The following is a 26,438-nucleotide window of genomic DNA, read 5'->3' on the forward strand; positions in this document are numbered from 1 at the left end:
AAAGACACTTTTTTTAACCTCAAAGTCAACTTGTTTTGACATTGTTGTTTTTAGTATATAGATTATGTATGTTGGATGTTTTCAGTGTTTCAACACTTTCAAACAAAAATTACAAAAAGTGACCTTGAGTTAACTGATTAACTCTGACAGCGCTAATTTGAACATGTTAAAAAGGATAAATAATAGGCTTCCAGTGAGGCACAGCGGTCTAAGGAGCTGCTTTGCAGTGCTAGAGGCGTCACTACAGACCCGGGTCTGATTCCAGGCTGTATCACAGCCGGGAGACCCATGAGGCGGCGCACAATTGGCCCAGCATCGTCCGGGTTAGGGGAGGGTTTGGCCGGCCGGGATCTCCTTGTCCCATCACCCTCTAGCGACTCCTTGTGGCAGGCCAGGCGCATGTATGCTGACTTCGGTCGTCAGGTGTACGGTGTTTCCTCCGACCCATTGGTGCGGGTGGTTTCCGGGTTAAGCGAGCAGTGTGTCAAGAAGCAGTGCGGCTTGGCGAGGTCGTGTTTCGGGGGACGCATGGCTCTCGACCTTTGCCTCTCCCGAGTCCGTACGGGAGTTGCAGTGATGGGACAAGACTGTAAATACTAATTGGATACCACGAAATTGTGGAGAAAAGGGGGTAAAAAAAGATAAGAAGACACTGAGCGCTAGCTTCTCTGTCCTTTACACTGGGCTTCTTCCAACGGTCACTGACCAACGTATGAAGAAGAGAGGCATGTGCCTTCAGCTTTAACACTCCAAATGGATGGCTCGGAAAAATATATATATACATTTTAACACACTTGAATTAATATATCAAATCAAATTTCATTAGTCACATACAAAGAATACAACAGGTATACAGTGAAATGCTTACTTACGAGCCCCTAACCAACAATCCAGTTTAAAAGAAATACGGATAAGAAAAATAGCGATACTATATACAGGGGGGTACCGGTACAGAGTCAATGTGCAGGGGGACCGGATAGTTGAGGTAATATGTACATGTAGATAGAGTTATTACAGTGACTATGCACAGATGATAACAACAGAGAGTAGCAGTGGTGTAAAAGAGGGGGGGGGAGAAATCCAAGTAGTCCGGGTAGCCATTTGATTAGGTGTTCAGGAGTCTTATGGCTTGGGGGTGGAAGCTGTTTAGAAGCCTCTTGGACCTAGACTTGGCGTTCCGATACCGCTTGCCGTGTGGTAGCAGAGAGAACAGTCTATGACTAGGGTGGCTGGAGTCTTTGACAATTTTTAGGGCCTTCCTCTGAAACACCTGGTATAGAAGTCCTGGATGGCAGGAAGCTTGGCCCCAGTGATGTACTGAGCTGTTCGCACTACCCTCTGTAGTGCTTTGCGGTCAGAGGCAGTTGCCATATCGGGCAGTGATCAAGATGGCGCCGAAGAACATGGCTGAAGTTTTACATTCTCCCAACCAATAGTGCTATTTTGTTTGTTTTTTGGCGTTTTGTGAAACTTATTTTTTACCTTATTGTGTACATAATGTTGCTGCTACTGTCTTTTATGACCGAAAATAACTTCTGGACATGAGAACAGCGATTACTCACCGCGGACTGGAATAAACTTTTTCCTTTAACGAGTCCGACAAGAAGGATATCCTGCTTTCTGGGAACAGGCCCAGATCCTTGCCTTTTGCGTGAAGAAAAGACGCAGGAAAAGGGGCCGCAGATCGGGCATCCTTCTGAGAATCTGTAGGCGAGCGAGTAAACTCCCACTGCCATCCGTTCTTCTTGCTTCTTTCCTGCCTGGATGGCAGGAAGCTTGGCCCCAGTGATGTACAGGGCCGTTCACACTACCCTCTGTAGCGCCTTACGGTCAGAAGCAGTTACCATATCAGGCGGTGATGTAACCAGTCAGGATGCTCTCGATGGTGCAGCTGTAGAACCTTTTGAGGATCTGAGGACCCAAGCCAAATCTTTTCAGTCTCCTGAGGGGGAATAGGTTTTGTCGTGCCCTCCTCACGACTGTCTTGGTGTGCTTGGACCATGTTAGTTTGTTGGTGATGTGGACACCAAGGAACTTGAAGCTCTCAACCTGCTCCACTGCAGCCAGGTCGATGAGAATGGGGGCGTGCTCGGTCCTCTTTTTCCTGTAGTCCACAATCAGCTCCTTTGTCTTGATCACGTTGAGGGAGAGGTTGTCATGGCACCACACGGCCAGGTCTCTGACCTCCTCCCTATAGGCTGTCTCGTCGTTGTCGGTGATCAGGCCTACTACTGTTGTGTCATTGGCAAACTTAATGATGGTGTTGGAGTCGTGCCTGGCCGTGCAGTCATGAGTGAACAGGGAGTACAGGAAGGGACTGAGAACACACCCCTGAGGGGCCCCTGTGTTGAGGATCAGCATGGCTAATGTGTTGTTACCTACCCTTACCACCTGGGGGCGGCCCGTCAGGAAGTGCAAGATCCAGTTGCAGAGGGAGGTGTTTAGTCCCAGAGTCCTTAGCTTATTGAAGAGCTTTGAGGGCACTATGGTGTTGAACGCTGAGCTGTAGTCAATGAATAGCATTCTCACATAGGTGTTCCTTTTGTCCAGGTGGGAAAGGGATATGTGGAATGCAATAGAGATTGCATCATCTGTGGATCTGTTGGGGCGGTATGCAAATTGGAGTGGGTCTAGGGTTTCTGGGATAATAGTGTTGATGTGAGCCATGACCAGCCTTTCGAAGCATTTCATGGCTACAGACGTGAATGCTACGGGTCGGTAGTCATTTAAGCAGGTTACCATAGTATTCTTGGGCACAGGCACTATGGTGGTTTGCTTAAAACATGTTGGTATTACAGACAGACAGGGAGAGGTTGAAAATGTCAGTGAAGACACTTGCCATTTGGTCAGCGCATGCTCGCAGTACCCGTAGTGGTAATCCGTCTGGCCCTGTGGCCTTGTGAATGTTGACCTGTTTCAAGGTCTTACTCAAATCGGCTGCTGAGAGCGTGATTATACAGTCTTCCAGAACAGCTGGTGCTCTCATGCATGTTTCAGTGTTATTTGCCTTGAAGCGAGCATAGAAGTAGTTTAGCTCGTCTGGTAGGCATGTGTCACTGGGCAGCTCTCGGCTGTGCTTCCCTTTGTAGTCTGTAATAGTTCGCAAGCCCTACCACATCCGACGAGCATCAGAGCCGGTGTAATACGATTCGACCTAAGTCTTTTATTGACGCTTTGCCTGTTTGATGGTTTGTCGGAGGGCATAGTGGGATTTCTTATAAGCTTCCGCGTAAGAGTCCCGCTCCTTGAAAGCGGTAGCTCTAGCCTTTAGCTCAGTGCGGATGTTGCCTGTAATCCATGGCTTCTGGTTGGGGTATGTACGTACCGTCACTGTGGAGATGACGTCATTAATGTACTTATTGATGAAGCCAATGACTGATGTGGTGTACTCCTCAATGCCATCGGAGGAATCCAGGAATTGTAGTCCATACTAGCAAACAGTCCTGTAGCTTAGCATCTGCTTCATCTGACCACTTTTTTATTGATCTAGTCACTGGTGCATCCTGCTTTAATTTTAGCTTGTAAGCAGAAATCAGGAGGATAGAATTATGGTCAGATTTGCCAAATGGAGGGTGAGGGAAGGCTTTGTATGGGTCTCTGTGTGTAGAGTAAAGGTGGTCCAAAGTTTTTTTCCTTCTGGTTGCACTTTTAACATGCTGATAGAAATTTGGTAAAACAGATTTAAGTTTCCCTGCATTAAAGTCCCCGGCTACTAGGAGCGCCGCCTCTGGGTGAACATTTTCTTGTTTGCTTATACTCAGGTAGGCTAAGTTACCTTTTTACAGAACGCCATTACAGAATTTGAAAATATATATGTGAAAACACTGCTACTACTGCAACATGTTAACACCACCTTTTCACATGAGGAGAATAACACTGTTTCCCCACCACAGCTGAACTTGCAATTCCACACGTGGAAGTTATATTTTCAAATGCAGACGTCTCTTACATGTGAAATTGCAAATTCAATTTTCACAAGTGAATGGTTTTCACATGTGCAACTGCAATAGTGTGAGGTGAAAACATGTTTTTCTTCTCATGTGAAAAGATGGTGTTAACATGTGAACTCTAAATGTAATACATGTGATAAAATGGTTTCACGTGAAATTTAACCTCAACATGTGAAAACCGCTAATGGTTTCACGTGAAATTTAACCTCAACATGTGAAAACCGCTAATGCCGGGAAAAATGAGCCCCAGTCGACAGTGATGTTTGGTAATGATAATATACGTGTATCTCTAGACTGTTCTAGTGCTCTTGTGTGTGTGTGTGTGTGTGTGTGTGAGTGAGTATTCTCCCTGAATTGGTCGGGTATGAATGCATCCCTGGCAGGGTCGAGCGCACCCCTTCATTCTTCCCACCTCTCCACATGATGAAAGAGGAGAGCGTGCCATCAGGGCACAATATCAGGGGCATCTCACATCCATCCGTCTGAGGCGCAGATGGTAGGCCAGGTAATTCCATCCACCTAACTGGGCTGCGGATGGTTTGGCTCCTGGACAGGCTTGAAGGCCCCTGACAGGGCCAGGTGTGGTTTCCCTACGGGCCCGACGACATGGAGCCTATGCAGCTAAAAAGGCTGAGGGTGTGGAAATGTGAAATGTCTAAATAAACTACCTGTCTCAGACTGAGTCCATTTACTCGCACTCTGAACCTCGGAGAGGAAATAAGAAATGCTGTTTCTCGCTTTCGAGGGTCTTTAATAAGCTGCTCCCTCAGAGTCAATGCTCTCCATTCAGCAGGCCTGCCTGCCGTGGCCTTGTAACGCAGCCTGTTTATTTGGCTACAGCGGCAAGTCATCGGAAACTTACTGGAAAACAGAGATCCAGTTAAATACTGGGAGAATACGAAGCAAAACAGGATTCTGTCACATCGCTAATCGAGGTTGATTAATGCTAATAGGTTGGGTAGTTGGGTATGGTCGGGAGCAGTTAGAACTGTCTGGATCAAAGCGATTACGGGCAGAACTGGAATTCGTTTACCGAGGAAGCTGCTCCACTCCATGGAGCTGGAACTTCAAATAGCCCCTTTCAAAGCCTGTACACTCGACAGTAACATGCTTGTTTTTGCAGTGCGTTTGATCTCCTCACAAGCTTACTACTGTCCTTCCTACAGGGGGCATACAGGGCTTGTGGAGAAGCGTCGGGATAAGAGACAAGGAGCGGAGAAGAAGTCAGCTCTTAGGGATTAATTATGGTATGCTGATATGAAAACATTAGCCCAGAACTGTCGCTTCGCTTCACCTCACGGCTGCATGGTGGGCTTTAGCGCTAGCTCGCCTCGTTGTTAGTATGTGAGTGCCAGGCAGCCTGCCTTTGAAGGAAGAATGGATAGAGGAGATAGCTAGTGCTCAGGTCAGAGGCTGACATCTCTGCGCTCCAGGACTGTCCTCAGAGGAACAGACTGTGGGGGCGGCTGGGTCAAGCTCAACCCGGGCCAGGTCAGGCCAAGCAGGAAACCTCATGGAGAGACAGGGAAGAGAAGGGCCACAACAGAACCAGGGGATTTCCTGGGTACATGATGACCTGAGGGATACCGCGTCTCCAGAGGGTGTAAAACGCGGGCGGATATTGTCTGGAAAATACAAATAGACCATTGCATTGCCATTCAAATTACAGATATATTTATCTTGTCTGAAAAATATGACATGATAATATAATATGAAGACTTAGATCTGAAAACACAATTTACCATACTTTTTAATATTTTTTATCTCCTCTTTGGATAGGTTGAACTATATTTTCTTGGCATAACATGGGCAGCATGTAAACACTCATGGTTATTTGACCCCCTGGGCCCATAGCTTCACGAGGCTGGATGGTGTGTCCTATGACATGGCTCAAGGTGCTGTACGTTTGGGTGTGTAATGGTATGTGCGTCACATATTTATAGACTACCACAACCTCACGTTACGCAATATTCCAACCTAGTATTTCCAGCACAAAACATTAACTTACCAACAAATATATCTATGCCAAGTGCAGTGAAGTATAACTTTGAATTAGTCCTATGTCCACACTATGCCTCCTATGTTCTCAGTATATCTCCTATGTCCTCACTATGTCTCCTATGTCCCTGTCTCTCTGCAGTTTGTGGTGACCATGTTCTGGGCCCTGTACTTGTATGACAGAGACCTGGTGTACCCCAGACTGCTGGACAACTTCATACCCCAGTGGCTCAACCACGGCATGGTGAGTACTGTCTGTCTACTATACTGTTCCCAGGCCTGTCATAGCATTACTCTGTTTTTTACTCTGTTACATTATTTAGTATGGCTAGTACAGGGTGTCTAGAAGAAAGAGCTAGAATAAGATAATGGTTATGCATACATTTTTGTCCAAAAGACAAATGTTATTTAGTCCCAAAGATAAATGTTATTTCACCCACCACACTTCTATGTGGTCATATTTGTCATTTAACATAATCATTTATCACAGTTAGTACGAACAGTGACTCCAGTTGAGGTATTTATTATAGGCCGTAAGCATTTTCCCATCACTATTTAAGAACCCACTCAGTAAATAAATAGACATTTGAGAGCATATCTGGAGCCCCAGACATTAGTCACAGTGGACAATGGGCAGCTAATGGTGCCTAAACGCTTCCTATAATAGCAGACAAGTAGCGAGGCACATTTTGTTCTCCTCAATAAGAACAAACCTTCTCTATGGTCATATTGACGTCAGCAGTCAAAACAATGGGAAGAGGTTTTTCAACTGCTGATATCAATCAGATGGAACTGAAGCCCTCCTGCTGGCACAATTAGATGATAGGCTTGTTATTCTAGCAGGTGAGACTGGTGATTGATGGCTGTGTTCAATGTGTGTGTGTGTGTGTGTGTGTGTGTGTGTGTGTGTGTGTGTGTGTGTGTGTGTGTGTGTGTGTGTGTGTGTGTGTGTGTGTGTGTGTGTGTGTGTGTGTGTGTGTGTGTGTGTGTGTGTGTGCACGCGCTGCATGTCTTTTGGCTCCACAATCACATCCCATTCCTACAACAAGAGTCAAGCCTCCAGCTGTGTGCATAGACAGTGTATGTAAGGTAAATAAGTCTCAATGGATGTCTTGATGGATGCGACATATTGTTGTAGTCTGTGTCGTGGCTAGCGAACCAATAATAGTACACAGACTGGTTGCTACGTAACAATAACTGTGTTCACAAAGACTCTGTGTAAGCAATGATAAAGTCTGTGTAAGCAATTTGGGTTGAAGTGTATGCAAATGTCCAAAGCGTCACAGATGATGATATTAAATGGTGTTTAATGGGCCATACTACCGAATATCAGCATACCTTTTTCAGTCAAACCGTGGAACAACGCCTTGTTTAGATTGTAACTATGGATATGCAACCTTTCCATTCAGTGGGGATCACGTGAGAGATAAATCAGATCATTTTCAAGTGGCGCTATGCAAAAGTGCCGGACTCATATCCTCAAGCTCATTACACTGAACCATATCCACAGCAGCCAGGAGTGTTGTTTGTTGTGTGTGTTGGAATCTGGGTTGCTACGGTCAATTAAAGTCCCAATTGCTCTGGTCAAACATAAACAGATCAATGATTATGATTCCGCAAATCAGGACGAGATGTTACCCAGCGCCTCAACAATCATGTGGACCAACATGACCCTGTCCAACCCAGAACAGACACACTCACAGAAAGTGGCCTGGCCTCCAGTCCTGCTAACCATGTTGCTAAGGGCCAACCCCAGGAAATAACCACAACGGGTCCAACAGCTGAAAACAATTCATAATATGCAAACCTTCCATATATGTGAGCTCTGAGCACTGGACGGGTGACGACTGCAGCAGCAGAGTTACTCCATAGTAAATATTTTGCCACATTCCATGGTACCGCATTTGTTTGTTTACCCCCGCTGCCACGGCAACTGTCTCCCGCTCCCTTCTGTGTGAGGAAGGAGTGACCGGACCCTGTTACTGTTTGGCAGTCTTGCCTAGCTCGTGTCTGCTATTACAGTTCACTACAGAGCAAGAGAGCCTGGCCTAGTTCAGCCCTATATATCTATCGCCTCATCACACTGCATATCACAGGGCTGCTGGTTGAAGATTCAAATACGCAGGCAAACAGGCAGCAGGATGTAACAGAGGAAAGGAAGGCAGGCAGGAATTATTTTGCACCCTGTCTACCACACAATGAAGCCTTGATGCACACAGAGCGATGCAGGGGAGAGAGGTGTTGATAGAAACCTGGTCACACCTTTCCCTCAGTGTGGGAGATACAACAGACCATCCTCACACAGTCCCTGACACAGTGCACTACTGCACACAGCCCTAGAGATAACGTTATTCAGGGAAGGCACAAAGAGAGACAATAATGTTTTATAGACTGTAAGGAGGGCTCTGATTACAAAGCTGTTGGTACAGCATGTAGTACTGTCAAAGTGATTTCCCACTGAATGTCCTAGTAACGCTCCGTTCATTTATGCAGAACATCCCCCCCTGAATATTCCTTTCAAGTTCACAAAGTAAAGAGAGACTTGACTTCAAAAGTGTGCCACGGAATGTGTAAATCTGCCATCAAGAGATTTGCCTTCCAGAAGATACACAAAGGAAGAGACAATAAACCAGTGTGAATTCTAGAGCATTTGTCACCAAAGCGTGAATATACGGAACAGTTTTCCTCAGCACATGTTTTGATGTTGTCAAACCCCGATGCTGCATGTTTGGCAAGCTTAACAGGCCTCCCTTAATGTGACTGTGACAATTAGGGCAGAGTCACTTCATCGCCACTTAAACAGTTAGGCGTTGCGGATTCTCTGTGAGAGTTCCACCGAGTTCCACCTGCGTCAAACTCGCTTCAACAATAATCCACGTCTTCACTATGTTATAAGTGGGCTGCTGAGAGAGGACTGTCTCTGTACTGTAATGTTAATTCCAGACATCTCTCACCGCGAACAGTCCAGGTTCAAAGCAGCTCATCGCATGCCAATGCTGCAAGTAAACATTTGACATTTCCCCAGAGGGATGCATATGTAGGGATGGCGCCAGCTGGCTACCAATGTCCCGGTTCACAATAACAACGAGAGTCAGAAACCAACAAAACAAGTGGAAGATTGAGAGAAACAGACAAGTTGGAGGTATTCTATTCTTGTTGGGCCCCTGTGGCGTGCGAAGGAAGCTTCTCTCTCTCTCTCTCTCTCTGTCAGGGCAGGCTTATATTTCATTCAGCAGGTCGGTTCAGGGGACATTTAAATGACACTGTGCCTTGAGATGGACCTCATTGTGCGCTGGGGTCTTTATGACTGATTATCCCTGGTAAACACCCCCTACGTCTCAGCCAGGCCTTTAGTTGCGCTGCCAAGTGTAAAGCCAGGGGACAATGTGATACACCACAGCACCCTTTCCACAAGAGCAGCCCTCTTATTCCCCCACATCAACTATTCATGTCCCTTCTCTTTTACTTTGGTGTGTTCCCTCTCTATGTTCCTTTGTCATGTGTATTTATTTACCTAAGTGGAAATGTATTTGGATTATTATTAAGTTTTCATCACAGATGGTTGTACCAATAATGGTTGTAACAATATCACCTCCTCATGGAGCCCCACAGTGGAGGTGTCATAATACCCATTAAACTTAGCGGTCAAACAGGGAAATGGTTCCAATTGTTTCTCCACCATTAATTTTTCCCACAGGCGATTTTAAAAACACTTCAAATAAGGGCTGTGTTTCGTGTAGGCTTACACTGGCGTGACATTTTGATAACTATGTAAATATCTCTGGGACAAGGTGACTCTTATCAATATATACAGCTCTATTTACTCTCAGAACCCAAAAATGCTAATTAGCATCAAAGTAGACATAATGCAAGACTACAAATCCCTGCAAGCTCCAGCACGTCATCTCAAAATTAAATCAGATTTTATTTGTCACACACACATGGTTAGCAGATGTTAATGCAAGTGTAGCGAAATGCTTGTTCCGACAGTGCAGTAATATCTAACAATAATATCTAATAGTAATATCTAACAAGTAATCTAACAATTCCCCAACAACTACCTAATACACACATATCTGTCACGTCCATCGTTAGAAGGAGACCAAGGCGCAGCGTGAGTAGAGTTCCACATACTTTTAATAAACCAAAACTCAGCAAAACAAACAAGCACAAACTCTAACCGTGACGCTACTGTTGTGCACCCAGGTAATTAAATGTAGACAAGATCCCACAAATAACCATGGGGAAATGGCTACCTAAATATGATCCCCAATCAGAGACAACAATAAACAGCTGCCTCTGATTGGGAACCATATCAGGCCACCATAGACATACAAATTCACCTAGATGACGCACCCAAGTCACTATCACTCCCCAACCAACACAGAGAAAAAACAGCTTACTATGGTCAGGGCGTGACAATATCTAAAGGGGTGAATGAGAATATGTACATGTAAGTATATGGATGAGCAATGGTGAAGGTGCAATAGATGGTATAAAATACAGTATATCCAGATGAAGTCGGAAGTTTACATACACCTTAGCCAAATACATTTGAACTCAGTTTTTCACAATTCCTGACATTTTATCCTAGTAAAGATTTCCTGTTTTAAGTCAGTTAGGATCACCACTTTATTTTAAGGTTGTGAAATGTCAGAATAATAGTAGAGAGAATTATTTATTTTAGCTTTTATTTCTTTCATCACATTCCCAGTGGGTCAGAAGTTTACGTACACTAAATTAGTATTTAGTAGCATTGCCTTTAAATTGTTTAACTTGGGTCAAACATTTCGGGTAGCCTTCCACAAGCTTCCCACAATAAGTTGGGAGAATTTTGGCCCATTCCTCCTGATAGAGCTGGTGTAACTGAGTCAGGTTTGTAGGCCTCCTTGCTCGCACACGCTTTTTCAGTTCTGCTCACACATTTTCTATATGAATGAGGTCAGGGCTTTGTGATGGCCAATCCAATACCTTGACTTTGTTGTCCTTAAGCCATTTTGCCACAACTTTGGAAGTATGCTTGGGGTCATTATCCATTTGGAAGACCCATTTGCGATCAAGCTTTAACTTCCTGACTGATGTCTTGAGATGTTGCTTCAATATATCCACGTAATTTTCCTTTCTCATGATGTCATCTATTTTGTGAGGTGCACCAGGCCCTCCTGCAGCAAAGCAACCCCAAATGCTGCCACCCCCGTGCTTCACGGTTGGGATGGTGTTCTTCGGCTTGCAAGCCTCCCCCTTTTCCCTCCAAACATAACAATGGTCATTATGGCCAAACAGTTCTATTTTTGTTTCATCAGACCAGAGAACATTTATCCAAAAAGTACGATCTTTGTCCCCATGTGCAGTTGCAAACCGTAGTCTGGCTTTTTTATGATGGTTTTGGAGCACTGGCTTCTTCCTTGCTGCACGGCCTATCAGGTTATGTCGATATAAGACTCGTTTTACTGTGGATAAAGATCAATACTTTTTTCCCGGTTTCCTCCAGCATCTTCACAAGGTCCTTTGCTGTTGTTCTGGGATTGATTTGCACTTTTCGCACCAAAGTATGTTAATCTCTAAGAGACAAAACGTGTCTCCTTCCTGAGTGGTATGACGGCTGCGTGGTCCTATGATGTTTATACTTGCGTACTATTGTTTGTACAGATGAACGTGGTACCTTCAAGCGTTTGGAAATTGCTCCCAAGGATGAAGCAGACTTGTGGAGGTCTACAATGTTTTTCTGAGGTCTTGGCTGATTTATTTTGATTTTCCTATGATGTCAAAAAGAGGCACTAGGTTTGAAGGTAGACCTTGAAATACATCCACAGGTACAGCTCCAATTGACTCAGATTTTGTCAATTAGCCCATCAGAAGCATCTAAAGCCATGACATGATTTTCTGGAATTTTCCAAGCTGTCAGGCACAGTCAACTTAGTGTATGTAAACTTCTGACCCACTGGAATTGTGATACAGTGAATTATAAGTGAAATAATCTGTCTGTAAACAATTATTGGGAAAAATACTTCTGTCATGCACAAAGTAGATGTCCTAACCGACTGCCAAAACTATAGTTTGTTAACAATAAATTTGTGGAGTGGTTGAAAAACAAGTTTTCATGACTCCAACCTAAGTGTATGTAAACTTCCGACTTCAACTGTACATGTGATATGAGTAATGTAAGAAATGTAAACATGATTAAAGTAGCATTATTTAGAGTGCATTGTATAAAGTGACTAGTAATCTATTTATTAAAGTGACCAGTGATTGGGTCTCAATGTAGGCAGCAGCCTCTCTGAGTTAGTGATTGCTGTTAAGCAGTCTGATGGCCTTGAGATAGAAGCTGTTTTTCAGTATCTCGGTCCCAGCTTTGAATCACCTGTACTGACCTTGCCTTCTGAATGGTAGCGGTGTGAACAGGCAGTGGCTCGGGTGGTTGATGTCCTTGATGATCTTTTTGGCTTTCCTGTGACATCGGGTACTGTAGGTGTCATGGAGGGCAGGTAGTTTGCCCCCGGTGATACGTTGTGCAGACCGCACCACTCTCTGGAGAGCCTTGCGGTTGAGGGCGGTGCAGTTGCCATACCAGGCTGTGATACAGCCCGACAGAATGCTCTCGATTGTGCATCTGTAAAAGTTTGTCAGGGTTTTGGGTGACAAGCCACATTTCTTCAGCCTCCTGAAGATTTCTTCACCACACTGTCAGTGTGAGTAGACCATTTCAGTTTGTCTGTGATGTGTCCCCCGAGGAACTTAAAACTTTCCACTTTCTCCACTGCTGTCCCTTCGATGTGGATAGGGGGATGCTCCCTCTGCTGTTTCCTGAAGTCCATGATCATCTCCTTTGTTTTTTTTATGTTGAGTGAGAGGTTGTTTTCCTGACACCACACTCTGAATGCCCTCATCTCCTCCCTGTAGGCTCTCGTCATTGTTGGTAATCAAGCCCAATACTGTTGTGTCGTCCGCAAACTTGATCATTGAGTTGGAAGCGTGCATGGCCACGCAGTCGTGGGTGAACAGGAAGTACAGGAGGGGGCTGAGCACGCACCCTTGTGGGGCCCCAGTGTTAAGGGTCAGTGAAGTGGAGATGGTGTTTCCTACCTTCAACACCTGGGGGCGGCCCATCAAAGTCTAGGACCCAATTGCACAGGGCGGGGTTGAGACCCAGGGCCTCCAACTTGATGATGAGCTTGGAGGGTACTATGGTGTTGAATGCTGAGCTGTAGTCAATGAACAGCATTCTTACATAGGTATTCCTTTTGTCCAGATGGGATAGGGCAGTGTGCAGTGTGATGGCAATTGCATTGTCTGTGGACCTGTTGGGGCGGTATGCAAACGGAAGTGGGTCTAGGGTGGCCGGTAAGGTGGAGGTGATATGATTCTTGAATAGTCTCTCAATGCACTTCATGATGACAGAAGTGAGTGCTACGGGGCGGTAGTCATTTAGTTTAGTTGTCTTTGCCTTCTTGGGTACAGGAACAATGGTAGCCATCTTGAAGCATGTGGGGACAACAGACTGGGATAGGGATAGGGATTGGGATAGGGATTGGGATAGGGATTGATTGAATATGTCCGTAAACACACCAGCCAGCTGGTCTGCGCATGCTTTGAGAACACGGCTAGGCATGCCGTCTGGGCCAGCAGCCTTGCAAAGGTTAACATGTTTAAATGTTTTACTCACGTCAGCCACGGAGAAGGAGAGGGGGGGGTGCAGACGTGGCTGGTTTTTCTTTTGTAGTCCGGGATTTCTTGTAGACCCTGCCACATATGTATCGTGTCTGTTTAATTGGGACTCCACCTTGTCCCTGTACTGGAATTTTGCTTGTTTGATTGCCTTGCAGAGGGAATAGCTACACTGTTTAAATTCAGACATGTTCCCAGACCTCTTTCCATGGTTAAATGCGGTGGATCGCGCTAAATGCGTGAATGCCGCCATCCATCCACAGTTTCTGGTTAGGGTAGGTTTTAATAGTCACAGTGGGTACAACATCTCCAATGCACTTCTTTATAAACACATTCACCAAGTCAGCGTATAGGTCGATGTTGTTCTCTGAGGCTGACCGGAACATATTTCAGTCCACCGGATTAAAACAATCTTGAAGCGTGGCTTCCGATTAGTCGGACCAGCGTTGAATGGTTCTCATCACTGGTACATCCTGTTTGAGTTTGTGCCTTTAAGACGGAAGGAGTAAGATGGCGTCGTGGTCGGATTTTCCGAAGGGAGGGTGGTGGAGGGCTTTGTATGCATCGTGGAAGTTAGAGTAGCAGTGGTCGAGGGTATTGCGCATGCACGTAGCTCAATCAATATGCTGTAAGAATTTAGGTAGACTTGTTCTCAAATTTGCTTTGTTAAAATCCCCAGCTACAATAAATGCAGCCTCAAATGCAGTGTCTCTAGCTGACACCTTTGCTAACAGGTTTTGTGTCAATTTAAAACTTGCACAAGACAGTTCACAAAATTGTATATTGAAAGTAATGTAGCCAATTTATTCATTACTAAATGTAGCTAATATTAGATAGTTAATCCAGAGATTCTTACTTTTGCCTCGACTCGACAGTCTCGTTCAGACCATCATGGCATTTGTAGTTCTTTATGATAGCCACATTAGCAGCTAATTAGCATTGCATTTTTTGGGGGTAAATACAGGCAAATATATTGATAAAAGGCACCATGTCCTTGTCACGTTGTATAAATGATTGGAGACAGGTGCAGGAATTCGTAATAGGAGGTTTTATACTCCACCCAAAATATACAACATGCCATGAAAAGGCACGGGGGCGAAGCCCAAAACAACCACGTATACAAAAACACAGGGATGTGACCCAAACAAAGAGCGAGGTTAAACCTCTAATAAATACACGAGACGAGACACGTAATAACAATACACGGGACGAGACCCATAATAACAAGTGCACAACAATACATGGGACGAGACCCGTAATAACAAGTGCACAACAATACACGGGACGAGACCCGTAATAACAATACACAGGACGAGGCCCGTAATAACAAGTGCACAACAATACACGGGACGAGACCCGTAATAACAATACACGGGACGAGACCCGTAATAACAATACACGGGACGAGACCCGTAATAACAAGTGCACAACAATACACGGGACGAGACCCGTAATAACAATACACGGGACGAGGCCCGTAATAACAAGTGCACAACAATACACGGGACGAGACCCGTAATAACAATACACGGGACGAGACCCGTAATAACAATACACGGGACGAGACCCGTAATAACAAGTGCACAACAATACACGGGACGAGACCCGTAATAACAATACACGGGACGAGGCCCGTAATAACAAGTGCACAACAATACACGGGACGAGACCCGTAATAACAATACACGGGACGAGACCCGTAATAACAATACACGGGACGAGACCCGTAATAACAAGCGCACAACAATACACGGGACGAGACCCGTAATAACAATACACAGGACGAGACCCGTAATAACAAGTGCACAATACACGCAGCACGAAAGCCGAAACAACAAAGCACAGGTACTCACAAGACCAACGGACATGGGAACAATAAACGACCAGGACAATGGTGAACAGAGGGCACATATATACAATTACTAATCAGAGGAATTGGAACCAGGTGTGTGTAATGAGAGAGTTCAGTGACGCCTGGCCGGTGAGGTAGACCTCCGGAACTGGGGCATGGAATGAGCAGCAGTACCGGGGGAATCCATGACAGTCCTAGAGAGATTTACACGGTTATCAAAACGTCACGCCAGGGTAAGCCTACACGAATCATAGCCATTATTCTAAAATCCCCTATGGGAAAGATTTGTGGTGGAAAAATGATTGGAACCATTTCCTTCTTCGAACGCTAGGTTTTATGGGTATTATGACTCATATTGTGATACTCTTTTCCCAGATGTGTATCTCTATATACAGTATAATGCTATATTTTCTCCCTGACTCCATCTCTTAGTTTTGAAGTTAGTACAGTGTCTTACAGAGAGTGACAGGACTGAAGAGTCTGTAAACTCTGCAGACTGCCTCCTAAACTGTCTCTGAACTGTTTGTGGCGTTTCAGTCCAATTCCTTGTGCTGGATTTGTGGGCAGTCATTAAGAATGGAAAATAGCAGTGCCCACAGACAAATGTGGAATGGGCCCTTTGCAGAGGAGAAGATTGTGTGTAACTGTAAGCTCCTGCTGTGACTTTGGGGTTTGTTTAGACTGTGGGACGGTGGAGATGGCCATTTAAAGTAACAGTCTTTACAGTCCCTACTGTAACTCTTGTGAAAGTAGAGGTTTCTGTCAGTATGGCCGCAATCGATCAACGTCCCATCCAATATACTGCTGGGATGATTGCGGCTTCCAATGCACTCTAATGGTGTCCACATTCTTGATAATGACATGTTTGGTTTACCAACATCTGAGGAGCTACATCTTTGGAGTTAACACACAGTGTAAGTTCAACCAATGGTATTACCCAGACCAAGGATAAGACACTTGTACTATAAGAAACAGATGTGTTTGTGTAAGTCGACTGTTTTCAGAACTCTTATGCACTTCACATTGCATACTGTACATTTGGATCCAGAGATGTTTTTGGCGCCGTCTCAAGAATGCAAAACACAGATGAGACAAACACCCCATCCATAATGAGAAAGACATGGCTAGGTGTAGCCCACTGTCAACCAGACTCCGCCATTGTTACAGCACTGCAGCTCCCACTTAAATCATCCTGTTAAAGGCAAGACCCAGGTTCTAAACTATGTGCTGCTTCCTATGTCTTGGACTGATAAAACATCACAGGTACAGTCTAGGAAGATATAGGTGGCTGTAATAAGATTGCCCCCTGGTGGGCATTGCCCAAGTAGCTACCTGGTACATGGTTACATGAAGGAACATTTATTGGCTGACATGATACCGTTTTATTGCAGGCATCAAAGGCAGCTGTGGGTCCTCCTACATTTGTACCTTGACATAATTTCGACCTGTTATAGGGCCTAGTGTTCCCCACATTATCTGATGGCTACACCTATCACTCAGGGTAGTCCCACGGAATTCCCTATGTAATGTCATAATGCAGATATGTAACTATTTTGGGGGGATTTCTTATATATAGTGTTAGGTGTGACCGAGATGGCAGCACAGCAATTTATCTCTCTGGATAGCAGTCTCCTAGTCCCGGTGGAGGTATTAAAGGTAGCTGGGTGCAATCATTGTGCTTCAGTAGACACCAGGGACTTGAGAGTGCATAACACTGGTTATAACCTGACTGAGCATGTCTGTCACTGGTCCACTCCATGGGAACAACCTACCCCACTGACCTCAGCTTGCTTCATCTTCCACTGCTTGTTGATGTTTTCTCGGCCTGCCGTCACATAGTCATGTAAGTGTTATCTTTTACACGCTAACTACCTGCAGCCATTTAGAAAAGCTGCAAAGTGACAGATGTGATCTGGCTGTTATTACTGGCAGGTGTCCAATATTTTACTAAGGACATACTGTACCTTAGTCTTATGTAAGACCTGCTCAGTTGGGGCTGAGATGGCAGAGGGAGGAGAAGACAAGTGAAGAATAAGGGAAAGGCAGGCAGACGTTCTTATATGACTCAGCTCCCCTGTGTTCTTCCAGAGAACAGAGTGGGTCAGTTTAATTTTGACTAATGCCCAGTAAGGACAGCTGGTCTAAACAACTTATTGTGATTGGCTCGAGGCTATAGTGATGACAACACAAGGCCAGAGGTGCCATCTATGTATTGAGGGGCCTGTGATCTATAACCCCACAACCCCCTTGAACTTTCTTTCGATTAGAGCATTGGGCCAGTAACCGAAAGGAGAATCCCCAAGCTGACAAGGTAAAAATCTGTCATTCTCCCCCTGAGCAAGGCAGTTAACCCACTGTTCCCCGGGCGCCAAAAACGTGGATGACGATTAAGGCAGCCCCCCACTCCTCTCTGATTCAGAGGGGTTGGGTTAAATGCGGAAGACACATTTCAGTTGAAGGCATTCAGTTGTACAACTGACTAGGTATCCCCCTTTCCCATTTCCCTCCATCCCAGTGCTGGCCTCTGCTAACTGGCCTGTCCTGTCCTCAGGGTTAGGTCAAAGGTCATGGTCCCAGCTGGCATGAAGAGTTAGGCACATCATCACTAACCAGCGTGCCCATGTAGCCCGGAGCAGCCCTGCCAGCCCTAACAGTGGTGCCAGGAGTATTCATCCACGGCCTGTCATAACATGATAATCACATTAACAATGCCAGTAGAACCCAGTGTTCTGCTCCCATAGAGTGCAATCATCCTCCTCTTTCCTTCCTAATGGGAGACATTACACAGAAACTCAATCCCCAGTGGGAGAACCAAACGGCTCTGCTGATCCTCTAGTGTCACAGAATAGCTTTCCTTCCTGATACAGTTGATCATGCTATACTAAGGCAGAGATTGTCGAGTGTAGGTCTTTCGGAGCATGCAGTTGCATGGTTTGCTAACTATCTGTCTGATAGAACTCAGTGCACTCAATTTGATGGGCTTATGTCTGTTAAATTGTCTGTCCTTAATGGTGTTCCCCAAGGCTCTGTACTTGGTCCTCTCTTATTCACTATTTATATAAATGATTTAGACAAAAATGTCCAAAATGCACAACTTCATTTTTATGCTGATGATACTGTTATTTACTGTTGTGCCTCGTCTCTTACAAAAGCTTTCCAGAACTTGCAAACTGCTTTTTATACTGTTCAACATACCTTGTGTCAATTGAAGCTTATCCTCAATACTGACAAAACTAAACTAATGGTGTTTTCTAATGCAAGAAATAGACCTCTGAACCTTTCACCTATTACTACCTGTCAGGGCAAGGAGATTGAGGTTGTAACCTCATATAAATATCTTGGAATTTTAATTGATGACGGCCTCTCTTTTAAATTGCATATTCAACAACTTACAAAAAAATTTAAGCTGAAATTGGGATTTTATTTTAGGAATAAGGCCTGTTTTTCTTTTGAAGCCAGAAGGAGGCTAGTATCAGCTTCATTTATACCTTTACTAGACTATGGGGATATTTTATATATGAATGCTTCCGCTCAGTGTTTGAGATCAATTGACACTCTTTACCATGGCACTTTGAGATTTATTTTAAACTGCAAAACCCTTACGCACCACTGCACTTTGTATACCAGGGTTGGCTGGCCTTCTGTAGTCACTCGTAGGCTCAGTCACTGGTATAATTTTATTTACAAAGCCATTTTGGGTTTACTACCTTTTTATTCTCTTCGTTCGCTGGACTTTATCCTGTTTTTAATTTGCTGTTTTTGATTTGTTATACTCTTGTGAATTCAATGGTTTTTACTAGATTACTTGTAGTTTTTCATGTTGTCTGTCTGTGTCACGTTCCTGACCTGTTTTCCGTTGTTTTTTTATGTGTTTAATATGGTCAGGGCGTGAGCTGGGTGGGTAGTCTATGTTATGTGTTTCTATGTTGGGTTCAATGTGTTGCCTGATATGGTTCTCAATTAGGGGCAGGTGTTTGACGTTTCCTCTGATTGAGAACCATATTAAGGTAGGCTGTTCACACCGTTTGGTTTTGTGGGTGATTGTCTTCCGTGTCAGTGTTTGTTACCACACGGGACTGTTTCGTTTGTCTAGTCTGTTCCTGTTCGTGCGTTCTTCGTTTATATGTAAGTTCTCATGTTCAGGTCGGTCTACGTCGTTTTTTGTTTTGTAATTTCTCAAGTGTATTTCGTGTTCGTCTTGTTTAAATAAATTCATCATGTCTTCACAACACGCTGCGTTTTGGTCCGGTCCCTACACCTCCTCTTCAGAAGAAGAGGAGGAAAACAGCCGTTACAGAATCACCCACCAACCAAGGACCAAGCGGCGTGGGAGAAAGCAGCAGCAGCGATCGCAGGATTCCTGGACATGGGAGGAAATACTGGACGGTAAAGGTCCATGGGCACAACCTGGAGAATATCGCCGCCCTCGTGAAGAGCTGGAGGCAGCTAAAGCCGAGAGGCGGCGGTATGAGGAGGCAGCACGGAAACAGGAGCAAAATCTGGACTACACTACGTGGGAGAAGATCGACAGGTGGGCGATCGACCCAGGGAGAAAGCCGGAGCCCGCCTGGGAGTCTTTGGCGCAGTGTGAGGAGGGATACCGGCGAATGGAGGCAGCACGACGACGCGGTAGGAAGCCTGTTCTTTTGGGGGGGGGGGGGGCTAAAGGGTAGTGTGGCGAAGTCAGGTAGGAGACCTGCGCCAACTTCCCGATCTTACCGTGGAGAGCGAGAGTACGGGCAGACACCGTGTTATGCGGTAGAGCGCACGGTGTCTCCTGTACGTGTGCATAGCCCGGTGCGGGTTATTCCACCTCCCTGCACTGGCAGGGCTAGATTGAGTATTGAGCCAGGTGCCATGAAGCCGGCTCAACGCGTCTGTCTCCAGTGCGTCTCCTCGGGCCGGCATACATGGCACCAGCCTTACGCATGGTGTCCCCGGTTCGCCTACACAGCCCAGTGCGGGTTATTCCACCTCCCCGCACTGGTCAGGCTACGGGGAGCATACAACCAGGTAAGGTTGGGCAGGCTCAGTGCTCAAGGGAGCCAGTACGCCTGCATGGTCCGGTATATCCGGCGCCACCTCCCCGCCCCAGCCCAGTACCACCAGTGCTTACACCACGCACCAGGCTTCCTGTGCGTCTCCAGAGCCCTGTTCCTCCTCCACGCACTAGCCCTATGGTGCGTGTCTTCAGCCCGGTACCACCAGTTCCGGCACCACGCACCAAGCCTCCTGTGCGTCTCCAGAGTCCTGTGCGTCCTGTTGTTGCTCCCCGCACTAGCCTTAAGGTGCGTGTCCTTAGCCCGGTACCTCCAGTTCCGGCACCACGCACCAGGCCTACAGTACACCTCAGCCAGCCAGAGTCTGCCGTCTGCCCAGCGGCGCCTGAACTGCCCGTCTGCCCAACGCCGTCTGAGCTGTCCGTCTGCCAAGCGCCGCCTGCGCTGCCCGTCTGTCCTGAGCCTTCAAAGCCGCCCGTCTGTCCTGAGCCTTCAAAGCCGCCCGTCTGTCCTGAGCCTTCAAAGCCGCCCGTCTGTCCTGAGCCTTCAGAGCCGTCCGTCAGTCAGGAGCCGCTAGAGCCGTCCGTCAGTCAGGAGCCGCTAGAGCCGTCCGCCAGACAGGAACCGCTAGAGCCGTCCGCCAGACAGGAGCCGCTAGAGCCGTCCGCCAGACAGGAGCCGCTAGAGCCGTCCGCCAGACAGGAGCCGCTAGAGCCTTCCGCCAGACAGGAGCCGCTAGAGCCTTCCGCCAGACAGGAGCCGCTAGAGCCTTCCGCCAGACAGGAGCCGCTAGAGCCTTCCGCCAGACAGGAGCCGCTAGAGCCGTCCGCCAGACAGGAGCCGCTAGAGCCTTCCGCCAGACAGGAGCCGCTAGAGCCTTCCGCCAGACAGGAGCCGCTAGAGCCTTCCGCCAGACAGGAGCAGCCAGAGCCTTCCGCCAGCCATGAGCAGCCAGAGCCTTCCGCCAGCCATGAGCAGCCAGAGCCTTCCGCCAGCCATGAGCAGCCAGAGCCTTCCGCCAGCCATGAGCAGCCAGAGCCGTCAGCCAGCCATGAGCAGCCAGAGCCGTCAGCCAGCCATGAGCAGCCAGAGCCGTCAGCCAGTCATGAGCTGCCCTCCAGTCATGAGCTGCCCTCCAGTCATGAGCTGCCCTCCAGTCATGAGCTGCCCTCCAGTCATGAGCTGCCACTAGTTCCGGAGCTGCCACTAGTCCGGAGCGACCATTCAGTCCAGAGCTGCCTCTCTGTCCGGAGCTGCTCTTCAGTCCGGAGCTGCCCTTCTGTCCTGAGCTACCTCTCTGTCCTGAGCTACCTCTCTGTCCTGAGTTATCTCCTCTATCTAGGTGGGACCTGTGTTAAGGTTCCTAGACCAGGGTCGGGGGCGAGGATCGCCACTCAAAGGACGCTAAGGAGGGGGACAAAGACAATGGTGGAGTGGTGTCCTCGTCCTGCGCCGGAGCCGCCACCGCGGACAGATGCCCACCCAGACCCTCCCCTATATTGTTAGGTGGTGCGCCCGGAGTTCGCACCTTGAGGGGGGGGGTTCTGTCACGTTCCTGACCTGTTTTCCGTTGTTTTTGTATGTGTTTAGTATGGTCAGGGCGTGAGCTGGGTGGGTAGTCTATGTTATGTGTTTCTATGTTGGGTTCAATGTGTTGCCTGATAAGGTTCTCAATTAGGGGCAGGTGTTTGACTGATTGAGAACCATATTAAGGTAGGCTGTTCACACCGTTTGGTTTTGTGGGTGATTGTCTTCCGTGTCAGTGTTTGTTACCACACGGGACTGTTTCGTTTGTCTAGTCTGTTCCTGTTCGTGCGTTCTTCGTTTATATGTAAGTTCTCATGTTCAGGTCGGTCTACGTCATTTTTTGTTTTGTAATTTCTCAAGTGTATTTCGTGTTCGTCTTGTTTAAATAAATTCATCATGTCTTCACAACACGCTGCGTTTTGGTCCGGTCCCTACACCTCCTCTTCAGAAGAAGAGGAGGAAAACAGCCGTTACAGTCTGTAATTGTGTAATGACTTGGTTCTGCCTATCTTGGCCAGGACGCTCTTGAAAAAGAGATTTTAAATTTCAATGAGCCCTTCCTGGTTAAATAAATTCACTCTGATGCTTTACCGAATTAGATGTTGAGGCGAAGTCAAATGCAGTCCTTTTTCAGTGGATAAAGAGGGAGACATTGTTGCTTGTTTAATTTGTATAACACAAGACATCTTAAACTCTTCTCTGTTGTAATTCATCAAACCAGAAGCCTCTGCATACTGTTTCTCATACCTCGGACAATATCCTTCAAGATTCTGCCAAGAGGTGCATCTCTCCACAGAGGAACCCACCCCGCCTGAAATGTACATCAGGAGAAGCTTCTCAAGCTGGAGGAAAACAATGCCTCTCTCGAAAACGCTGGGAAGGTCGATAAAACTACGAGGAGCGTATAAAACATGGTGCAACATTTTTCACGGAGACCTCGTGGGGTTGCCATGAACTGTTCTTTATATTTCAAACATATTGTGGAGGGGAAAAGAAGGGAGGGATGGGAATGTAGCAGAAGAAAAAAAATGACCTGGCATCATTAGCTACTCAGCAGTAAGCCTCTCCCCGTAAACTTTGACTTGCTTATTTGGTTTAAGAGACGTTGGCCATTGCTCAAACGTTTTCACATCTGCTGAAATTTGTTTGGTTCAGGGTTCCAGAAATGGGTTTCGAAGTGCAGATGAGCCTGGCCACGAAACCAAGGAGGTGGCCAAATTCACCGGGCGTCAGGAGGTTTTAAGAGTGTTCTCTGTCTGCTAGAGTTACACTAAAAGAGTTGCGCATCCCAACAGACTTGTAAAAATAGCAGGTGAACTGAAAATGCGCACAGCAGATGTCTCCGGATGGTAGTCAGTCACACAGACAAGCTTTTTAATGTAGCCCCATCAGACACAAGTGTGATGCCACTATTCCAAATCCATCTGAATCTCTGAGAAATAATATACATCATTATGGGACCTCCATTTATTCAAATGGAGCTAATTAGCTGATATGAAAGTATAAAAGTAATTCCTTAATGTGATCACAGAGGGGCCATTCTAATGAGGGAGGTCCACTATCATACAAGAGAACATAACATGGGGGCTGTGTTTGGCTCTGCTGTGTATTTCTGGAAGAGGCCCTGTGAGTGTCAGCACTGTCCCAGCCAGCATGTTAGGGAGGCAGGGAGGTGACAGGTGTTCATGGTTGACAGGTGTCCAGGGCCTCTCTACCCCAGCTCTCATCACCTCTGGCCTGGCCACTGCCTCTGGAGCCTCAGCCTGTCCTGTCATGGACACGCACACAGTGGTGATGAGCTGAAGAGGCTCGTAGGGGCGCAGAGCTGCTCCCCCTGTCAACCCGACTGCAGGGCCCTCATCAGAGACACTTCCTCCAGTGTCAGAGGAGATCATAGATATTTGAGTGTGTGTTTGATGTTTTTTCAATTTCGGACAAGAAAGTGAGCGATTACAAGATGATGAGGGCTGTGGACATCTGCAGACTCAGCTGAAACCAAGGACTTTCTTACAGCCACGGCTCTGACTAGCTCCTGACTGACCTTATTTAAGTGAGAACAGAGAGGCAACTCATTGTTAAACACTTTAATGTAGTGCTCTCAGAGCCCTGTCTGCCGTGCAGATGCTTACCGCGGGGGAACATTTTGAGGGGAGATTTCGCTGAAAATAATCTGATTCTACCTTGCTGCTTGGGCCAGCTGTGTGTGAAGCGGGAGAACAGATGTGCACGGTGTCTGAGAGAGACAGGTTCAGTTAGCCGGAGAGAACCAACCCAACTTCTCCAACAACCCAGGGAGGGAAGGACAGAGAAAGAGAGAGAGAACACGAGTGTTCAATGGTATTGATTCTCCACCAGAAAAACAATCCTTTCCCGTGTAAAGTGTTCTCTGCACTGCTATTTCCTTCTGGTTTGCAGACTGCTGGGGGATTACTTAAAAAATATCAATAATTGCAGGTCAATTTTTCTGGATGCTAATATTTCAGGGCAGTTTGAGGCGCAATGGTGTACAATATCATGATTGAGTCGCCGGCCACGTTAAGCCTGGAAAAGTTACTAAGTTAAGTTCCCCCATCCAAACCCTGTCATTAAAACGGGTGCATAGCTGGCTCACTAGCTCATCCTTGACAACTGGGAAAATATTTACTCATCTCAACTCAGTGAATGATGGCCGTTTCACAGCTTGCTTTTTTGCCCATTGTTCCCAAAGCCGATGTAAAGCTTACTGCATGAGTAAATCAGTTAGAGACACTCAATTTCTTATTTAGTTGAATTACAATGTCCTTTAGTGTGACTCTGCTTTAGCAGTACATTTCCATTTGTGAGAATGTGTTCACAACTCTGTTGGTGGGATGGCAGCAGGTGAGGTGTGATGCATCCGCGCATTCAACGCCGCGCGTTGGCTCCTCAACGCATAATACGAATGTGAAGTCTTGACACTTGGCTTTCTCACTTATCATCCACTCCTTGGCGTTTTCAGAGTGCAGTGAGACCTGCTCCTCTCTTCCTCTCTCTTTCTTTCTCCCCAGTGTTTGTGTTTGACATGGCATATCCTGTTTTAGCCCTGGACCACTTGAGTGACTTGCGCTTTTTTTGTATGAGGGGATTTTCCACAGACAGTACTGGCATCCAGACCATAGGTCTCTGAGAGCTCCTCAATCTGGTGGTCAGAGAGAGAGTGAGAGAGACAGAGACATTAGATTCGTGGGGGGGGGGGGCTAAAACAGGGCTAAAATAAAACATGACGGAGATTCATTTGAAATCCTGGTGTTTGCGGCATAATGAGAATGAGCATACCCCTGGAGGTATTTTCTAGAGATTGCGTTGCTGACGGGGGAAGAGGGGCTACGGGGTCATGTGAGCCCTCTGTTGACTGGGAGCTGCTGAGAGTGTGTTGCGTGGGTTGGCGGAGGGTGGGCAGGTGGTGGAGTGCGGCTGGAGGGAGGGAGCAGTGTGTGTGTGGGGGGGGGGAACTCTACACCCGACCTTGGGAGGGAGCGCTATTTCTGTCACCCAATACCCTCTGGGAGCCCTTGACTAGGCCAACAGGCATCCCATCCCGCCCACTGCAGCAAAATAACTCTGGTGTCCACAATCACACAATGCCCTAACAGCAGCACACACACAGGCTGGCCTGGCAGGGAGGGAGGGGAGAAGGGGGAGAGCGCATGACACTAAGTACACAGGGTGAAATAAGTGACTTAAGCATGTCAGGCATCTTGTCACTGATTAGAAAGGGAACTGAGAGCCCAGTCAATAATTCATGCTCTATCTATACGTGACAGAAGAGGTGGAGGGGAGGGTCGCTCTCACCTCCCAATGTCAGCTAACCTACTGAACGTTCACTCACCATAGGGGGGTAAGAAAAGACACCGTGTCCCCAGTGTTTGTACATACTTACATTCTCATTGTCACTTCGAGTTATTGCCACAAGCACAGAAATCAAGCGCATCAGCTGATATTGCACCAATCAGATTCCTCACTCTACCTTAACATGGCTGTCTATTTAGTCAATCAAGTTCTGCACACACATTCTCTGATGGCTGCAGTGCACAAGCTGAGCGCTGGTGTTGCTGATGGCATGCTATTGTTGTAACCTGCTTTACCCGCCACGTCTGTTTCCTGCTTTCCCACCCCGGACTCCACCTGTTTGCGCACTGCTTTTGTTTCGGTCACAGGGATTTGCACAGCGTTCTTTGCTCACTGCCTGTAATTGTTATTATCCGTGTGCTACCCCAAAGGAGCAGAGCTCAATGCCAAGACTAATGCATTGCATGCATTGTAATCTTTTTTGAATATGTGGCATTTCCTGTCTGAACCAGTTCATTTGTATATGGATAGTCTAATGTAACGGAGTCAGTCGTGACAGCAATGGAAAGGCAGGAGTCTTTGTGGCTTCAGAAGTGACGCTCTCTCTTGTTGTCTATTTATTTGTTCTCTGGTTGTCCA

The 26,438-nt window shown here is 46.6% G+C and overlaps 1 protein-coding gene across 4 annotated transcripts in view; it reads left to right on the forward strand.

Annotated features, from left to right (window-relative positions):
* Positions 1-26,438, forward strand: part of LOC139556326 (androgen-induced gene 1 protein-like) — a 114,190-nt gene that overhangs the window by 11,597 nt on the left and 76,155 nt on the right. For all 4 annotated transcript variants that reach the window (XR_011671108.1, XR_011671107.1, XM_071370165.1 and 1 more), the window contains one exon: positions 6,091-6,192. Coding sequence is in view for 2 of the 4 variants with exons in the window: in XM_071370165.1 (XP_071226266.1) it covers positions 6,091-6,192 (102 nt within the window). In the remaining 2 variants the exon portion in view is untranslated. Of the gene's footprint in view, positions 1-6,090; positions 6,193-26,438 lie in introns of those variants that run through there.

The sequence above is a fragment of the Salvelinus alpinus genome, chromosome 27 (genome assembly GCF_045679555.1).
Source record: "Salvelinus alpinus chromosome 27, SLU_Salpinus.1, whole genome shotgun sequence".
NCBI lineage: Eukaryota > Metazoa > Chordata > Actinopteri > Salmoniformes > Salmonidae > Salvelinus > Salvelinus alpinus.